The sequence below is a fragment of the Staurois parvus genome, unplaced genomic scaffold, assembly GCF_062004578.1.
Source record: "Staurois parvus isolate SC_StPar_1 unplaced genomic scaffold, SC_StPar_1.0 ptg000175l, whole genome shotgun sequence".
NCBI lineage: Eukaryota > Metazoa > Chordata > Amphibia > Anura > Ranidae > Staurois > Staurois parvus.
In genome coordinates, this window is record NW_028317971.1 from 2353897 (window position 1) to 2373993 (window position 20097).

At 43.5% G+C, this 20097-nt stretch overlaps 1 protein-coding gene across 2 annotated transcripts in view; it reads right to left on the minus strand.

Moving 5' to 3' along the window:
- Positions 1 to 20097, minus strand: part of LRGUK (leucine rich repeats and guanylate kinase domain containing) — a 97413-nt gene that overhangs the window by 38226 nt on the left and 39090 nt on the right. The window contains exons 8-12 of one of the 2 annotated variants that reach the window (XM_089676873.1): positions 13068 to 13148; positions 6757 to 6843; positions 4286 to 4392; positions 812 to 931; positions 129 to 198 (exon numbers count right to left, since the gene is read on the minus strand). In XM_089676873.1, coding sequence (XP_089532999.1) covers positions 129 to 198; positions 812 to 931; positions 4286 to 4392; positions 6757 to 6843; positions 13068 to 13148 — 465 coding nt within the window. The remainder of the gene's footprint in view (positions 1 to 128; positions 199 to 811; positions 932 to 4285; positions 4393 to 6756; positions 6844 to 13067; positions 13149 to 20097) is intronic. The other variant, XM_089676872.1, reaches the window with a different exon arrangement.

A 20097-nucleotide genomic window follows, 5' to 3' on the forward strand; every position in this document is an offset into this window, starting at 1 on the left:
CAAAAGGTTTACTGTAATTTAAAACTGCAGTCAATTTGTTTTCTTTTTTGCTGTCTGTGTCCCTTTAAATATTTTAAATCCCTTTACTTCCGGTCCTGGAAATACAGTAGAAGATGAGTTTCCCTTACCCACAAAGTACAGTACTGGAACAGGTGACCCTGATGGAAGATTCCCCCTGATCTGCTGTGCTGGTGACAGCTGTAAAAATAGAGGGGTTGAATCAACTCTGGAGGGACACAGACAACAATAAACTTTTACCAGGGGTTCTAATCCTTTACAACACCATCTAAAAAAAATGAGGCACATACACTTTAAAATTTAAGTATACTGAAAAATATACAATCATAAAAGAGTGAAATGAACTACATGAATACAAAGCTGCACATTACAAAACCGTTTTATATATGCATAGGTTCTGAAAATTAGCCAAATATTTAAAAATATGGAATTCTTCAACTAAGCGCGAATAGAATCTCTCCATTTTACAATTAACTATCCAGTTATAGTCACTGTTATAATGGTTTTCATTTCTCTTGTGGATCTTACCTTATGCATATTTAATTTTTAAGATTCTCTATGTGCTTTCTCCCACAGAGGTTTAAGGTGTAATACACTACTGCAAGGTTGTTACATTAGATAAAGCACTGTGAATCCTGTGGGCTTATGACTAGGATTATGACTTCAAAAGCCTTTTTTATCTAGCCCACTATGTTAACAAGGTTTGCTTGATTTTACTCTGGATGGTAAAGCACTTAACATCTCCTTGTAATTGAAAGCACACTGTGTCCTATGGCAGATGGATATATCTTACCCGTAGCGGAAGAACTCCTTGAACTCTCTGCACATCCTATGTGCTAGCTCGCGCTTCCCACAGGACTGGGGCCCTGTCAGCACTAGCATGGGATAGGGGGTATCCAAATTGGGCAATGTGCTGCAACACAAGAGGTTGGCTTGTCAGTGTGATTTGTAGACATATGTCAAACCTTTACTGAAACTGCACATGAGGAACTTGGGAACAAGAGTAAATAGGCAATATATATCTTTTATATATGTAGAGAACATTTGACCTGAGTCTATACAACTATATTTAAAAATAAAACATATATATATATATATATATACACACATACATACAGTGGGGATCGAAAGTTTGGGCACCCCAGCTAAAAATTTGTATTAATGTGCATAAAGAAGCCAAGGAAAGATGGAAAAATCTCCAAAAGGCATCAAATTACAGATTAGACATTCTTATAATATGTCAACAAAAGTTAGATTTTATTTCCATCATTTACACTTTCAAAAAAACAGAAAACAAAAAAATGGCATCTGCAAAAGTTTGGGCACCCTGCAGAGTTAATATATTGTACTGCCCCTTTTGGCAAGTATCACAGCTTGTAAACGCTTTTTGTAGCCAGCCAAGAGTCTTTCAATTCTTGTTTGAGGTATCTTTGCCCATTCTTCCTTACAAAAGTTTTCCAGTTCTTTGAGATTTCTGGGCTGTCTGTCACGCACTGCTCTTTTAAGGTCTATCCATAGATTTTCAATTATGTTGAGGTCAGGAGATTGTGAAGGCCATGGCAAAACCTTCAGTTGACGCCTCTTGATGTAATCCCCTGTGGATTTCAAGGTGTGTTTAGGATCATTATCCATTTGTAGAAGCCATCCTCTCTTTAACTTCAGCTTTTTCACAGATGGCATCAAGTTACCATCCAAAATTTGCTGAAATTTTATTGAATCCATTTTTCCTTCTACTCGTGAGATGTTCCCTGTGCCACTGGCTGCAACACAACCCCAAAGCATGATTGATCCAACCCCATGCTTAACAGTTGGACAGAGGTTCTTTTCATTAAATTCTGTGCCCCTTCTTCTCCAAACGTACCTTTGCTCATTCCGACCAAAAAGTTCAATTTTAACCTCATTGGTCCACAGAACTTGTTTCCAAAATGCATCAGGCTTGTCTATATGTTCATTTGCAAAGTTCAAACGATGATTTTTGTGGTGAGGACGTAGAAGAGGTTTTCTTCTGATGACTCTTCCATGAAGACCATATTTGTACAAGTATCTCTTTATAGTGGAATAGTGTACCACAACTCCAGTGTCTGCCAGATCTTTCTGGAGGGATCGTGCAGTCAAACGTGGGTTTTGAATTGTTTTTCTCACAATCCTGCGAGCTGTTCTGTCTGATATTTTTCTTGGTCTTCCAGATCTTGCTTTAACTTCCACTGTTCCTGATGACTGCCATTTCTTAATTACATTCCGAACAGAGGATATTGACATCTGAAAATGCTTTGCTATCTTCTTATAGCCTTCTCCAGCTTTGTGAGCGTCAACTATTTTCAGTTTCAGTTTTCTAGACAACTGCTTAGAAGAACCCATGGTGCTGATTGTTGGGGCAAGGTCAGATGAGTCTGGGCATTTGAAACCTTTGAGATTGACATCACCTGGTCTTCCCAGATGATGATTGAGAACAATCCATGACACTGGCAGGTCTCAGCTTTGCATGCTATAAATTCTGCAGGGTGCCCAATCTTTTGCAGACGCAATTTTTTTGATTTCTGTTATTTTGAAAGTGTAAATGATGGAAATAAAATCTAACTTTTGTTGACATATTATAAGAATGTCTAATCTGTAATTTGATGCCTTTTGGAGATTTTTTCATCTTTCCTTGGCTTCTTTATGCACATTAATACAAATTTTTAGCTGGGGTGCCCAAACTTTCAATCCCCACTGTATATATAATGCAGTGTTCACAACAGTTTGATGAAATTAAAAACTGACCTTCTGTAGTGTGTCATTGCAGACTACATATTTGCATAGTTCAAATAGAAAATGTAAATGTTTTGTCATTGCAGTACATTATGTGAGGGTTTAAAGGCAACCCGTCATGAGATAAATATTTAGGCTGACACTGCTGACCTGGCCTTCTGAGAATGTTTGCTGCCTGACTGTCATGCTAAAGCTCTGGCTCTGATGCTTTCCCAGCTGCTGACCCAGAACAACTATAAAGGTATAGTCTATAGACTTGGTTTTAGAGCCTATACATTTTTTACCCTAATACATTATTTGCATTAAAGTAAAAAATGTTTAGGTATCGGTATTGGCCCTTCATCCCCCTTATACTAACCTGAGCTCTCATTCGATCCAGTGCTGTGCATGTCTGCAGTTCTTCTCTTCCCTCTCTTCCAGGTCTCACAGGCTTTGCTGAGGTAGTGGGAGCCATTGGCACTCACTGCTGTCAATCAAAGATAGTGACGAAGGAGCAGGGGGCGAGTCCCGCTGTCTGTGTCAATGGATGCAGCCCGCACAAGTGCCCTCATGGGAAGCGGCTTCCTATTGGGGGCACTTGCCAAAGAGGAGGAGCCAAGCGTGCCGGGGGACCCGAGAAGAGGAGGTTTGGGGCCTCTTTGTCCATTTCTATATGCAGGCAGGTAGAGACTTGCTTGTTATTTAAAACAAAATGACAGGTAGTTTTGGTAGGTATGTGCTCCCACTTCCATCAGAAAAACAAACAAGAGATACCTGTGCTCAAATCCCAACAGCTAGTGCATGCATTTATCCATCATGTGCAGGGGTGTAACCACATATTAACACTAGAAATTCTGAAGGACCCTCTGCACACTGGTATATACCCTTTCAAGCAAACTATGCAATAAATAGGGATATTTAGTTCACACACATTGCAATACATAATAATGGCCAGTCCTACTCTGCTCTGCCTACGCAAATACTACTGTGGACACAATTCCTTCAGAATTCCCACTTCCATCAGATCGCCCACCGACCCCCCACCCCACCAGCAGCGTCACAGTTCCCATAAGGCTGCAGGACCATTCTACAGCACAACGTGGTTCGCGCATGCACAATAGGAAGCTGGCTGTGAAACCACATGGGTCACAGCCAACCTCCTACACTAAACATGCCGGAGCCAGGGACCAAAAAAGAAGAAGAAGAACTGGCCCAGGTGTTGACAGCGCTGGATCCCTGGACAGGTAAGTGTCCTTTTATTTAAAGTCGGCAGCTACAGTATGTGTAGCTGCTGACTTATTTTTTGCAAAAACCCTGGAGATCCTCTTTAAATTTCTAGATTTATTTTTTTGCATGCTTGTCCCGGGTCAATGATTTAAAAATATTGAAACCAGACAGAACCAATTAGCATTTTAAGTGAAAAACAGCAATGTCACCACAGACATTTCTCTCATGAGCTATGTACTTTAACACGAGACACTATTATTAAATCAATAATAACACATTATAGCATTTGAGATATTAACACTACTGAAATTACCTGTCCAAGATCTTTTGTGGCTGGATCGTGCTGTACATAACATTGGCCATATGATCCCTTGCAGCAATGACCTCTGGTGGAGGATCATACTTATTCACTGCTGCCACCTGAGCAATGTCCAGAGAGAAGGGCAATATTAATACTGGATAAAACAGGCTACCCAAAGATAACTCCTGTATGCATTTCTATTTATAGCCCTGCCAATTTGTGTATTCAAACATACTACATGTTTCAAAGTCTATGATCTTACAAGAAAGTTGCATTGTGTATGTGCAGGGACCTGCGTTTTTCTTCACTGCAGGCATCTGGAAGGGCACATAGTTGTGATCAGTTCACATAGCAATGCAGAAAAATGCATTGCTACACTTTGTACACTTCCAATTATAAAAAAAAACCCCAAAAAACTATATATATAGGTATATATATACACACACACACACACACACACACACACACACACACACACACACACATACATACATACATACATACATACATACATACATACATACATACAATGCGATGCACAGAAGCAGTTCCCTTGCTGCATGGTAAAACTAACAGCAGCTTGTTTGTGTGAGTGGGCTCTTAATACAGCCCATGTTCCCATACCTCCGTCACCAGTTAAAAGCATCGTCATTACCTGTTCTATTAGGCATCAGTATGACTTCAAAAGATGCCTTGGTTTACTTTACATATGATTGCTAGGAACAGAACAGGTGGCAGAAAATCATAAGGATATAGTAGTTGCAAAAAGTTGCAGAGCTGTGTTCAGATGTTAAGACGTGTTTTACCTTCATTATGGAGGGGTTAATATTATTTTTGAGTTGAGGCTTTAGAGCAGCGGTAGCGAGCCTATGGCAGCGGGCACACAGAGCCTGATCTTTCTGCACGTGAGCCAAAACACCGTAGCATCACCCCAGCAGCCAAGCATCGGATAACAGTTCACCAGGGGCCATGCGCATGCTCAGAAAGGAGTAGCGATGCCAGGTGATGACGTCAAGAGCTGCGACTCATTAGCCACGACTCGTCCGATCTTTCGCATGGCCGGTCAGTGTGCTGCCAAGGATATATACAGTATATTGGACTGGCTGGGAGTTTTAATACATTTGTTTTTATTAACACAAGATTTTAGCTTGTGCTTGTGGTCAGTGGAACTTTGCCTCCTTGTGCTGGTGGTCAGTGGAACTTTGCCTCCTTGTGCTGGTGGTCAGTGGAACTTTGCCTCCTTGTGCTGGTGGTCAGTGGAACTTTGCCTCCTTGTGCTGGTGGTCAGTGGAACTTTGTCCCCTTGTGCTGGTGTTCAGAGGAACTTTGCCCCTTGTTTTGGTGATCAGTGGAACTTTGCCCCCTTGTGCTGGTAGTCAGTGGAACTTGACCTCCTTGTGCTGGTGGTCAGTGGAACTTTTCCCCCTTGTGCTGGTGGTCAGTGGAACTTTGCCCTCTTGTGTTGGTGGTCAGTGGACCTTTGCCCTCTTGTGCTAGTGGTCAGTGGACCTTTGCCCCTTGTGCTGGTGGTCAGTGGAACTTTGCCCTCTTGTGTTGCTGGTCAGTGGAACTTTGCCCCCTTGTGCTGGTTGTCAGTGGACCTTTGCCCTCTTGTGCTAGTGGTCAGTGGACCTTTGCCCTCTTGTGCTGGTGGTCAGTGGACCTTTGCCCCTTGTGCTGGTGGTCAGTGGAACTTTGCCCTCTTGTGTTGCTGGTCAGTGGAACTTTGCCCCCTTGTGCTGGTGGTCAGTGGAACTTTGCCCCCCTGTGCTGGTGGTCAGTGGAGGTCACACATGGGTAATGAATAAGCACAGTCTTTAGTGTGAAACGTGTTTACCTGCCAGTCCCCCACTGTATTTCCACTGTCTGTATTGGTTTTATCTTGGTTCAATAAAGTGGATTGTCTGGAGTACAGCCGATAGGACTTTCTTTGTTCTCATCTATACAGCACACGAGCTGGGCTAGCACCTACAGGAGGAGTTGTGCTTGGAGATCGGGAGTCTCTCTACCTTGAGCAGCAGTAAACATATATGTTAATGTATGGGTTGTTTTTTTATAAACTAAAGCCTCAGTATTCAGGTTTAATTGCAGTGTTGGCACTTTGTGATAAATAAGTGGGTTTTGGGTTGCAGGTTGGGCTCTCGGTCTCTAAAAGGTTCACCATCACTGCTCTAGAGTGAATATGTGCGCAACCGCAATCACAAGGTTGTATAAAAAAAGGAAAACAAAACAAAACAAAAAAATCAGAAAAGGCAGGGTATTCATAAACATAATGCCTATTACAATATTTTTTATTTTTTTTAATTATTGGGCCAAGAATGACATTCAGTAGATACACTCTGTGCCAAGATGTCTTTCATGGTGCCATACATGTAATTCCCCAAGGATCAGCTATATTCCCTGGACCGAGTCACCAGTGTAATTACTTGGCAACACTGATTGCTCTGGGAAGTCAGGTGGAAAGCAGCTGCTAAGATAAATACCTTCTCCTCAACTTTGATCTTATTCATATCCAATTCTGTTAATCTTTGCAGCATAAACAGCACTGACAGACAGTATTCAGCTTGTTCCTGCAACAGACACGCAAAGATACTTCATGATAAATCAAATATTTTATTACAGATAACTGATATAAATGCTAAACTTATACAAGAAATCAAACATGTTCAGCAGAGCACAAAGTACAAAATAATGTATAGCAACACATAGACATATTAATCACAGGAGACTATTTTATCAAGCTCAAAGAAGCTTAGTTTGCAACAAACTATGTACTTACATTTTTATCGCTTTGTTACAACTGGGTGTACACTCTGGGAAAGTTATGCAAAATGATCTCTGCCAGATTGCCCCAATCAATAAATCTACATGTTTTCATTATGCCTTGCCCTGGAAGCCTAGACCTGTTAGTTTCTGGCACTGGGGTATTGACAACAACAAAAAAACAAGCAAATAATGAAGCTCCCTAAGAGACCCAGTTATAAAGATGTGGCCAAATAGCTGGCACAATTATAAAGCATGCCTTTGTGCATTACAAATGTGCATGATGCCGTGCTGGTTGTGGAACTCTAAACAAGTGTAGCTACGATAATTTTTAATAAAAAGATAAAACTAACTGATGAAGGAAGGGGAGCCCAGTCACAAGACCTGTCAAAATCAAGTGACTAAGAGCTCCTTCACACTAGCTAGGGAGTAGTAAAACTCTACAGTTGAACCATGGCTTTTACTGCCCCGCAACCATTACCCGCATTAGCTGCAGAGGCAGTGGCTGGAGGCATACATATATCATAGCAGATTCTATGACCCGCCAAACATGACTTATTCAAGTGAATGGGGCAGCTCTGCAACCACCCTGGCGTGCTTGTGCAGGGTTCTATGAGTTAAAGAAGACGGCATGGAGAAGATACAAAGCCTCCTCACTGCCTCAAATGCTCTCTGAAAAGTGATCTGCATATGGATCACTCTTCAGAAAGAAAACCAAGTGTGAACAAGCTCTTACTTCTCATCCTATCACACATCATACAAAGCACATAAACAGCATTATGCGGTTAGAATTTCTATGGGGGGAAATAAATCGTATTTTCATAATTTACCCTGTTTGAACCATGGAAGTTTTAAAACCAAATAAGCCCTAAGATTCAGGGTCACTTTTAGGTCTCAGGGTCCATCAGAGATATTCTGTTGTTTTCAACTGGAACAATTTAGTCTACAAACAAAGTTGTGGACACATAAAGTGTTGCTAAACACACAACAGTAAAAGGAGTCTGTATATGCAGTAAAGCATGCTTGTTATACTCAGTGTGGAACCTAAGGATTTAATCCTCTGCATTGTGTAAAAAGGCTCTTTGATCCTATGTAATCCTCCCTTCTTTTACTGTCCCCAATCCATCTGCAGACAGAACAGAGCCTTAGGGGCAAGCTGCACATGCTCAGTCAGTGTGTATTGCTAGAGAGTTTTTTTTTTTTCTTGGGAGAGTGCATGTGATCAGCACAGGGCCAATCAGCACTATCCAGACAGTGGGTCAGGGGATGTAAATGGATAAAAACCAGATGTAAACAGATATGAAAACGGAGGTAAAAAGTGAAGTCTTGATCCATTTAGCTCCGATTCCTTGTAGTCTCTGGACAATGGACTGTTTAGTATACACACCTGTACACACCTGGAGAGAATCTTTTAGCACCTTGAGACTAAGATATATTTATGAACTAACAAACACTATTTGATCAAGAAGAGATTAATCTTTTGTATTGGGAAAGACCACTGCATTGTGATTCTTGTGGATGAAACAACTGACATCCTCCGTGACCAGAGCTTGCCATTGTCTCAACACTGGGAAAATAAAGAGAGTAAGACCTCCATTATCACTGTTTTATCCTACAGGGCCTCTGCTTTCAGAAAATATATAATATTTTGAGGGTATAATATTCCGAGATATTCTAAGATTTTTACATGTATGCAAAACAAAACAAAATGCTGTGCAGTCAAACTGGTTAATTTATTTTCATAATCTCCAGTCCATACACCAAACTGTTGTGTTATTTAAAAGACTTCTGATTGGCTAAAATTAACTCAAAATAATTAAGTCAGTTAAGTTATTTTTAAAAATTATTTTTGGAAGCACTGCGATTCGATCAATTTAGTTGACTAAATTAATCATTCAGGCATTCCCTGACAATAGGCCTCTTGCACATGGGAGTAAAATAACACCTTGTCTTTTACTGATCTCTAATCAGATGCATTGCTGTCTATGACACAATGCACACTGCTGAGTAAAGACCAGTAAAGCAGCACCGAGTAAGGAGGCATAAACTCAGGATCTTGTTTACAGAAAGATCCTGATTAAAGGCTGTGTGCAATGACCTTAAGTAAAGATGAGTATACACACGAAAAGTTGAGTATGAGTACAGATGAGTAAAAACCTCTCTAGCTCCCACAGTGTTAGTTTTTTTAAGAAACTCCACTTACACCCACCAGTCCATATAGGTAAAAGGCCTGTCTGATCAGGTCCACCTGAAAAAATTAACAGGTAGACTTGATAAGGCTGCAGTGTGAAACTGGCCTTCTACATTAAAAATCCTGTCTGTTGGCTATTTTTTTTCACACCGAGGCCCCTTTGTCTGGAGAGGGCAGTGTTAGATGGACTTGACTAAAAAAATTCAACTTCAGTTAACACATTTGGGAAGCTACAGCAACAATTTTTTTTTTCCTTTTGGGATAAAAGGTTTACAGAAATAAAAGTTTACAATGGCAAGCACCCCTTTCAGTGTTAAATGGTTTGTCTCAGCCCTTCAACTGCCAAGTTTGCTGCCCATCTTGCTCTGACAAATCGATGACATGATCATCATCAATGACACCATCATGATCAATATTGGTATAATCAATGACATTGTCTATGACATCATAAAGATCAATATCATCATCATGATTGATACCATAATCATCCGTGACATCATTGATGCCGTCATCATATTCAAAGTCAATTACATCATCGGCGTTGATGACTTCATCACAATCATCAATGACATCATCATCAATGTCATTGATGACACTATCAATCACATCGTCACCAATATCATCAATGACATCAATCATATCATTGTCACCAATATCATCATTGATGATATCATCATAAATTATTGTTTATGACACCATCGATGACATAATTCTCTTCGATATCATCAATGTCATTGTTCATGATGATGTCATAGAAGAGAATGATGTCATTGATGATTTCATCAATAATTATGACAATGCCATTAGGGCTGAAACAACTGATCGGCATAATAGATTATAAAATAGTTATCAACGATTTGTATTATTATTAATATTATACAGGATTTATATAGCGCCAACAGTTTGCTCAGCGCTTTACAATATAACGGGAGACAATACAGTAACAATAAAGTTCAATACAAGAGGGATTTGAGGGCCATGCTCCTTGGAGCTTACAATCTAAGAGGGAGGGGCTAGTGGTACAAAAGGTAGTAACTGTGGGGGATGGACTGGTTGGAAGAGTAGAAGATTCCAGCTGAGGGTAGGATAGGCTTTCCTGAAGAGATAGGTTTTCAGAGATCGCCTAAAAGTGACAGAGTAGGCGATAGTCTGATAAATTGGGGTAGAGAATTCCAGAGGATGGAGGAAGCTCTGGAGAAGTCCTGGAGATGAGCATGGGAGGAGGAGACAAGGGAGCTAGAGAGTAGGAGGTCTTGTAGTAGGAGTGGAGAGTACGGTTTGGGTGATATTTAGAGACAAGATCGGTGATGTAATTTGGGGCAGAGTTATAAATGGCTTTATACGTTATTGTTAGTGTTTTGAATTTTATCCGTTGGGCAACGGGAAGCCAGTGGAGAGATTGGCAGAGAGGGGTGGCTGATACAGAACGGTTAGTAAGGTGGATGAGTCTGGCAGCAGCATTCATGATAGACTGAAGAGGGGATAGCCTGTGATGAGGTAGGCCAATGAGGAGGGAGTTACAATAGTCAAGGCGAGATATGACAAGGGAGTGAATAAGTTGCTTAGTGGTTTCCGAGGTTAGGAACGGTCGTATCTTGAAGATGTTGCGGAGGTGAAGTCTACAAGATTTGGACAGTGATTGGATTTGGGGCTGAAAGGACAGATGGAAGTCTAGGGTTACACCTAGTACACTGGCATGAGAAGAGGGACTGATGATTGTGTTATTGATCTTGATGGAGAAGTCAGGGGAGGGGGCACGGGCTGGAGGGAATACTAAGAGCTCAGTTTTGCAAAGATTGAGTTTGAGGAAGTGGAGTGACATCCATGCTGATATGTCACTTAGTAGGTTAGTAATGCGAGTGGAGACTGAAGGGGTGAGATGAGGGGTAGAAAGATAAATTTGTGTGTCATCAGCATAGAGATGGTACTTAAAGCCGTGGGAGTTTATCAAGTGACCAAGGAAGGAGGGCTAGATGGAGAAGAGAAGGGGTCCAAGGACAGAACCTTGAGGGACCCCTACAGAAAGAGGGAGTGAAGAGGAGGAGGCAGCGTTATAGGTAACACTGAAGGAGCGCTGCGATAGGTTGGAGGAGAACCAGGAGAGAGCAGAGTCTTTGAAGCCAAGAGAGTGGAGATTTTTGAGGAGGAGGGGATGGTCAACCGTATCAAAAGCCGCAGAGAGGGCAAGTAGTAAGAGTACGGAGTAGTGGCCATTGGTTTTAGCAGTTAGTAGATCATTAGTGAGTTTTAGTAGGGCAGTTTCAGTGGAGTGTAGAGAGCGAAATCCAGACTGTAAAGCATCAAGAAGGTTGTTGTCGGTGAGGTGGGAGCTCAGGCGATTGTAGACTAAGCGTTCTAGGAGTTTAAAGGTAAATGGCAGCAGGGAGATGGGTCTTAAGTTGTTCAGGTCGGTGGGGTCCAGGGAGGGCTTTTTAAGTATCGGAGTGATGTGCGCATGCTTTAGAGGGGAGAGGAAGGTACCAGTAGAGAGGGAAAGATTGAAGATGTGAGTGAGGGTGCATAGGATGGAAGAAGAGGGTGACCGTAGCAGTTGTGAGGGGACAGGATCCAGGGGGCAGGTAGTGAGAAAGGCTTCTGAGAAAACCTTAGTGACCTCTTCGGTAGTGGCGAGGTCAAAAGAGGAAAGTGTTGAGGGAGGTTTAGTATAATGTATGCTAAGTGGGATGGATGTCTGTGCAGTAGCGACGCCCCTACGAATTGCGTCAATCTTGTTCTTGAAATGATTTGCAATCTCATGAGCAGTGAGTGAGGTACTGGGTGGAGGTGGAGAGAAGAGAGTTAAAAGTAGAGAAGAGACGACGAGGACTGGATGAGAAGGTATTATTAAGAGTGACAAAGTAGGCTTGTTTGGCAGCATGAAGGGAGGAATTGTATGTTAAGAAAGCAGATTTATATCGGGTGAAAGCTTGGTGGGATTTGGTTTTACGCCACAATCGCTTCAGCGCACGACTATGTTGTTTAAGATTTCTGGTGTGGTCAGTCTGCCAAGGTTGTAACAGTCGGGGCCTGATGCTTTGTGTTGTTAGAGGAGCAAGCGAGTCTAATGCGGATGAAAGCGAACTGTTATAAACAGCAGTGGCCAGGTCAGGGCAGGACAGAGGAGAGATTCTTTCATTGAGTTGGTCAGTTGCAGACTGCAAAGGAGCAGGGTTCAAAATGTGAAGGTTTCTTTGGGTAATTGTTTGCTGTTCGGAGGGATAGGTGTTTGAAGATGAGGAGACTGTGAAGGTGATGAGATTGTGATCAGAGAGAGGAAAGGGGGTGTTTGTGAGGTTGTAGGGAGTGCAAAGATGGGAGAAAACAAGGTCTAATGTATTCCCATCAGAGTGAGTGGGGGACTGTATACATTGTGCTTACTGATTAGTTGGTCAGCCAATTAGATGGCCTGCATACAGAATGCATAGATGACATGTCAATTACATCATCGATTACATCATCATCGATAACAGCATCATAATCATCAATTACATCATCATTGGTGCATCAATTACTGTACATCATAATCATCAATGACATCATCATTACCCATGTGCACACCTGTTTTCAACAACTGTAATATTAGTTGCCTGGCTGCCATGCTGCTCTAATGACTTCAGTACTTTTCGAGTTGCTGACCCACAACAGGAATGCAGATCAGAAGTTCACAATTTACACTTGAACGCTTGTTTCATGGCAAAGACTATGTGGTCCAGTTTAACGGCTAGATAAGTAGCATTTTCTTGTCAGAAACAACAGGCTCCATATTCTCTCAACACAGGTTTCCCTTAAAAGAAGTATCTATTGGTGGAAATCTGTGACATTTGTAGCCACGGTACTCACCTGTACTGGATTCTTTAGAAGATTCAGAACATGGAGGAAAGGCAGATCTTCAATGAAAGCAATTTCACTGATCTGACAAATCTGTAAAAATAGAGGGCATATTTCATACACCTAGACATCAATAGATATTTTGGAAGTCAGATAAAACATTTACAGAACAGACAAGTACTATGGTGTGGTCTACAGTAACCAAGTTGGTTTGATTACTCGGTTTTCTTGCTCAGTTTGGAACAGACCAGCAAATGTATATCTTTACTGTTCATCAAGGGACACAGAGCAGGCTATAAACATGACTATCAGGGTTATGGGCCACCTATAGGTGAATGGACACCGACAGACAAAACACTGACAGGAAGTTCTCCCCTATACAACCCTTCCTACACAGGAAGTCCCTCAGTTTTTTCATCAGTGTCTTGAAGGTGATGGTCACTCTCTGTAAGAGTACCACCAGTCTCAAAAAAGTTCTAATAAAGAATCAAGGGACTGCATAATCAGATCCATTCGGATGGCTGGATGCTAAAATACTCTGCTGAGAAGATGGTAGACTCAGGGATTGGCTGTAGTAAGGCCTTACGGTGCTGTGCAGTTGTTATCTGACCAAGGTGTTTCCGGCAGGGTACTATACAGGTCTGAGGCAGGGTCCCCAGGAAAAGACAGGGGGCCAAGTCCATGAGGGTCTTTTATGACAAAAGGACACCGTGACGGGTGAAAATTGGATTTTTTTTGTCTGTGGACAAAATCCTGCGACGAGGTTGGCGAGTTTGCTCCCTCTTCTTTTTTCTTGAAAAAGGAAAAGAGAGATATGAAGCTAAGGAGAAAACATATTTTGTTTATGATGTGTTGTAGAGACAAACCGTTATACCATAGCTTTCATTTATAACTATGGCTGCCCATTTTTTTTTTATACAAAAGCACAGAGCCTGTTCACAGTCTTGGCCACAAGAGGGAAGCGGAGAAGCCAACTCTGTGTTCCTAGGTGGAGTGAATTAAGTTAAAAGGTGGCATTTTCTTGTTGCACTACATCCATTATGCGGTCCCATCTGCTTAATTTGGCCACCTCTCTAGTTGACCGCTGCTATTAGCAAGTGGATGAGGGGAGGAGTAGCTGGCTATTTGAGCTGCAGGGCACCTGCACAGTCACGGGAGTGCGTGTGGCCACGGTGGGTGTGCATGAGGTATGCCCACACATGCGCAGTGGTGGCTGGAAGCGGCAGGAAGCCATCTTTCTTAGGGGGTATCTGCATACACGTGAATGGTCAGTGGCAGGAGAGGGACACAGAGCAGGCTATTCTGCTGGTCACATGAGTTTGGGTGCATGGTACTGGTGGCCAGACCAGACTGGGGGCTTAATTAGTGTGCTTCTGGCAGTTTGGGCTGTGATCACTGTTGTTAGCTGGCTCACAGCCTAAATCTAATGGGAGTAATCTGCTAGGAGAGCAAGTATCATTTGTCACAAGTATAACAGTATTGGCAGTTTACTTGGAGTGAGTAATGTCTTCCAGAAAGCAGAGTGGGGGGAACACAGCAGGAAGGGGCGCAGTGCTTCTCCACCAGGTCCTGAGGAACCTAGTCGATGTTGCACTATGGTAGCTTCCCCTGAAAGATCAGAAGGCACAGGCCAATCTGAGCCACTGTGATTGTCTGAAATTGTGGCAATGATTGGTGCATCCACTTCGGTTAACGTTACTAAAGATGTTTTAGCATCAGCATTGGCTGGTTTAGAGAATAAGATTGCTGGCATGATTGCTTCTTTTTACACAGGGAGGTAAAAAGCGTGAAAGATTCCCCTCCCCTGAACCTCCTGTGTTGGAGCAAGAATGGGTAGAGGAGGCTGAGTAAGAGGCTATTGATGAATTAGAGGAGGACCAAGCAGAGGACTCCACTTCTGAAGGGTCAGTTCCTTAGGAGGGTCAGGTAGTGTCTGCATCTCAGTCCCAGAGGTTGTTGGTTCAACCTTCTACAGGAATGGTCCGCTCTGGATTCAAGAGGCCTCTGAGGTTTCCTACTCCTCTCTGGGGTCATTACAGCCTCCACAGTGTTCCCAGGCTTTTCCTCTGCACGTGCTGTTGGAGCAGGTGATCAGTGCAGAATGGGAGAACTTGGATAGATTTTTTTTACCTCCTGAAAGATTTTCACTTCTGTATCCTATGGAGGAGAAATGTGTTAATAAATGGACCATGCTGGTTGTGGACACTGCCGTTTCTTCCCTGAATAAAAATTTGACTTGTCTAGTGGACAATGCTCAAGTGTTTAAAGACCCAGCTGATAAGTTTGAATCTTTGCAAAAAGCTTCCTTTACTCTCGATGGGTCTGTTGCACAGCCGTCTGTGGCAGCAATTGGAGTCTGTCAGTCCCTGAAAGACCGTGTTAAACAGTTGCTTAGGAATCCTCCTGGGCAGGAAGTAGAGTCTGCTGAGGATATGGCAGATTTACCTTGTGCTTTATGCTTTGCGGTAGTTGCCTTGTAAGATTCAATACAGCAGGTTTTGTGATTGGTTAAATTGCTTCCTTTTCCTTGAACAAACGCGCAGAATCTTGTGGATGAAAAGCTGGTCAGCTGAATTGCCTTGCGAAAAATTGCTAACTGGGTTTCCTTTTCATGGGGAATGCCTGTTTGGCAAGGATTTGGATAAATATAAAAATCTCCGGGGGGGGGGGGGGTGAAGAGTGCGCTTCTGGCATTAAAGAGAAAGACTAAGCTTCCGCCCTTTAAGGGGTCTGGAGCCTCGGTGATTAGTACTTTGTTCTTCGGACAGTTTAGGTGCCCACAAGCATCTGGTACTAGAGGAAAGTTGCAAGGCTAGTGGCAGAAGAAGCCCTGAGTTTAAAAATCCTCTAAGGCAGATACTAAGTCCTTCTTATGAAGGGGCGCCCCCACTTGTGACTTCTATTTTTGTCCAAGTGCCTGGAGAGTGGTGGTCCAGGACAAGGCCCCCTCTCCATTTTTTGAGATCCAACATACCCACAAATCAACAAAAAAGGAATTCCTTGTTTCAAGCACTCGAGGTTGTTTCAGGGAGTAATTGTGGAGTTGTGGAGCTACCGTTAAGTGACAGGTTGAAGGGCTTCCACTCAAACCTGTTCACGGTTCCTAACCCGAACAGGAATGTAAGGCCTATCCTAGATCTCAAGGTGTTGAACCAGTTTTTAAACGTTCATCCTTTTTGGATGGAATTAGTCTCCTCAGTGGTAGCTTCACTACAAGCGGGGGACTTTCTAGCATCCATAGACATCAAAGATGTCTACTTGCATGTGCCAATTTACAGCCTCATCAGTTTCCTGTGGTTTGCATTAGAAAGTTGCCATTTTCAGTTTGTGGCTCTGCCTTTCGGGCTTGCCACAGCACCCCAAGTATACACAAAAATTCTTGCTCCAGTGTTGGCCATGCTAAGAACTGAGGGAGTATCGGTGTTAGGATATTTGGATGATCTATTGCTCAGAGAGCAGTTGGTTCTAGGTCTAAGGCAGAATTTTCTTCTTGCAGTAAGGTTTCTGGAAAGTTTAGGCTGGGTTATAAATGTCGAAAAGTCAGCTTTGGAGCCAGTTCAAAGCCTGGAGTACTTAGGGATGATCCTAGATAAGGTTCAAGCAAACGTTTTCCTGCCCCAAGGAAAGAGCTGTACACCTTTGCATGAGGGTGCTGGGGAAGATGGTGTCTTCATTTGAGGCAGGTCCTTATGCAGTTCCATTCCAGACCTCTGCAGAGAAACATTCTATCTGTCTGGAAAAAGAGGGTCCAAGCTTTCAGCCGCTTTAGACTCGCTCGAACCCCCAACAACATGAAGCATTAGGCCCCGACCGCTACAACCCTGGCAGACCGACCACACCAGAAACCTCAAACGACATAATCGTGCTCTGGAGTGACTACAGCGTAAAACCAAATCCCAACAAGCGTTCACCCGCTATAAATCTGCCTTCTTAACATACACTTCCTCCCTTCACGCTGCCAAACAAGCCTACTTTATTACCCTCAATAATACCTTCTCCTCCAGTTCTCGCCAACTTTTCTCCACTTTTAACTCTCTACTTTCTCCGCCTCCACCTCCACCAAGTACCTCACTTACCGCCCACGAGATTGCCAACCACTTCAAAAACAGGATTGACGCCAACCACTTCAAAAACAGGATGGACGCAATTCGTAGGGACTTCGCCACTGCTCAGACACCCACCCCACTTAGCACTCCTCACACAATAACCCCATCAACACTTTGCTCTCTTGACTTCACTACCACCGAAGAGGTCACTAAGACTTTCTCCGAAGCCCGCCTCACCACCTGCCCCCTGTACCCTCACAACTCCTGCGGTCCCCCTCCTCCTCCATCCTATGCTCCCTCACATCTTCAATCTTTCCCTCTCCACCAGTACCTTCCCCTCCCCTCTAAAGCACGCGCACATCACTCCCATACTTAAGAAACCCTCCCTGGACCCCTCTGACCTGAACAACCTAAGACCCATCTCCCTACTGCCATTTACCTCTAAACTCCTAGAACGCTTAGTCTTCAATCGCCTGAGCTCCCATCTCACTGACAACAACCTTCTCGACCTTTTACAGTCCGGCTTCTGCTCCCTACACTCCACCAAAACTGCCCTACTCAAACTCACCAATGACCTACGAACTGTCAAAACCAATGGCCTCTATACTATACTCCTACTACTTGACCTCTCTGCGGCTTTTGACATGGTTGACCACCCCCTCCTCAAAAAACTGCACTCTCTTGGCCTCAGAGACTCCGCTCTCTCCTGGTTCTCCTCTATCTATAGCAGCGCTCCTTCAGTGTTACCTATAACGCTGCCACCTCCCCTTCACTCCCTCTCTCTGTCGGGGTCCCTCAAGGCTCTGTCCTCGAACCCCTCCTCTTCTCCATCTACACTTCCTCCCTTGGCCAACTGATAAACTCCCACGGCTTCAACTACCATCTCTATGCCGATGACACACAAATCTATCTCTCTACCCCTCACCCCCTCAGTCTTTAATCGCATAACCAGCCTACTAAGTGACATATCGGACTGGATGTCACTCCACTTCCTCAAACTCAACCTTTCCAAAACTGAGCTTCTAGTATTCCCCCCATCCCTGTTACTCTGCCTTTAAAAAGTCCACCACTACTCCACTCATTAATCTAAATTAGTAGCACCTGTCTGACCTCTTTAAAGACACCTGTCCACCCCACAGTCAGTCAGACGCCAACTACTACCATGGGCAAGACCAAAGAGCTGTCAAAAGACACCAGAGACAAAATTGTGGACCTCCACAAGGCTGGAAAGGGCTACGGGGCAATTGCCAAGCAGCTTGGTGAAAATAGATCAACTGTTGGAGCAATTGTTAGAAAATGGAAGAGGCTAAAGATGACTGTCAGTCTCTCTCGAACTGGGGCTCCATGCAAGATCTCACCTCGTGGGGTATCACTGATGATAAGAAAGGTGAGGAATCAGCCCAGAACTACAAGGGAGGAGCTGGTCAATGACATGAAGAGAGCTGGGACCACGGTTTCAAAGGTCACTGTCGGTAGAACACTAAGCCGTCATGGTTTCAAATCATGCATTGCACGGAAGGTTCCCCTGCTCAAGTCATCACATGTCCAGGCCCGTCTGAAGTTTGCCAATGACCATCTGGATGATCCAGAGGAGGCATGGGAGAAAGTCATGTGGTCAGATGAGACCAAAGTAGAAATTTTTGGTCTAAACTTCACTCGTCGTGTTTGGAGGAAAAAGAAGGATGAGTTGCATCCCAAGAACACCATCCCTACTGTGAAGCATGGGGGTGGTAAAATCATGCTTTGGGGGTGCTTTTCTACGAAGGGGACAGGATGACTGCACTGTATTAAGGAGAGGATGAATGGGGCCATTTATTGTGAGACTTTGAGCAACAACCTCCTTCCCTCAGTCAGAGTATTGAAGATGGGTCGTGGCTGGGTCTTCCAACATGACAACGACCCGAAGCACACAGCCAGGATAACCAAGGAGTGGCTCCGTAAGAAGCATATCAAGGTTCTGGAGTGGCCTAGCCAGTCTCCAGACCTAAATCCAATAGAAGATGTTTGGAGGGAGCTGAAACTCCATGTTGCTCAGCGACGGCCCCAAAACCTGACAGATCTAGAGGAGATCTGTGTGGAGGAGTGGGCCAAAATCCCTGTTGCAGTGTGTGCAAACCTGGTCAAGAACTACAGGAAACATTTGACCTCTGTAATTGCAAACAAAGGCTTCTGTACCAAATATTAACACTGATTTTCTCAGGTGTTCAAATACTTATGTTCAGCAGTGCAAGACAAATAAATTCTTTAAAAATCATACAATGTGATTTCCTGAATTTTTTTTTTAATTCTGTCTCTCAGAGTGGGAATGCACCTACAATGTGAATTTCAGACCCCTCCATGATTTCTAAGTGAGAGAACTTGCAAAATTGCAGGGTGTTCAAATACTTCTGTTCCTCACTGTACATCACCGACCTTGTCTCTAAATATCACCCAAACCGTACTCTCCGCTCCTTGCAAGACCTCCTACTCTCTAGCTCCCTTGTCTCCTCCTCCCATGCTCGTCTCCAGGATGTCTCAAGGGCTTTACCCATCCTCTGGGATTCCCTACCCCAAGCCATCAGGCTATCGCCTACTCTGCTCACTTTTAGGCGCACTCTGAAAACCCATCTCTTCAGGGAAGCCTACCCCAACCCCAGCTAATACTGGAATCCCCTACTCCTCCTACCACTCCATCCCCCACAGCTAATTACCTCTTGTACCACTATCCCCTCCCTCCTAGATTGTAAGCTCCAAGGAGCAGGGCCCTCTAATCCCTCTTGTATTGAACTGTATTGTTACTGTACTGTCTCCCTCCATAATGTAAAGCGCTAAGCAAACTGTCGGCGCTATATAAGTCCTGTATAATAATAATAATAATTGGGTTATTGTATATCTCTGACCCCAAAGTTCGACAGAGTCTGAAGTGGTGGTTGGTGGCTCGGAATTTGGAAAAAGGAAAATCTTTTCTTCCGGTTATTTGGAGAACAGTGACCACGGATTCCAGTCTCTCCGGTTGG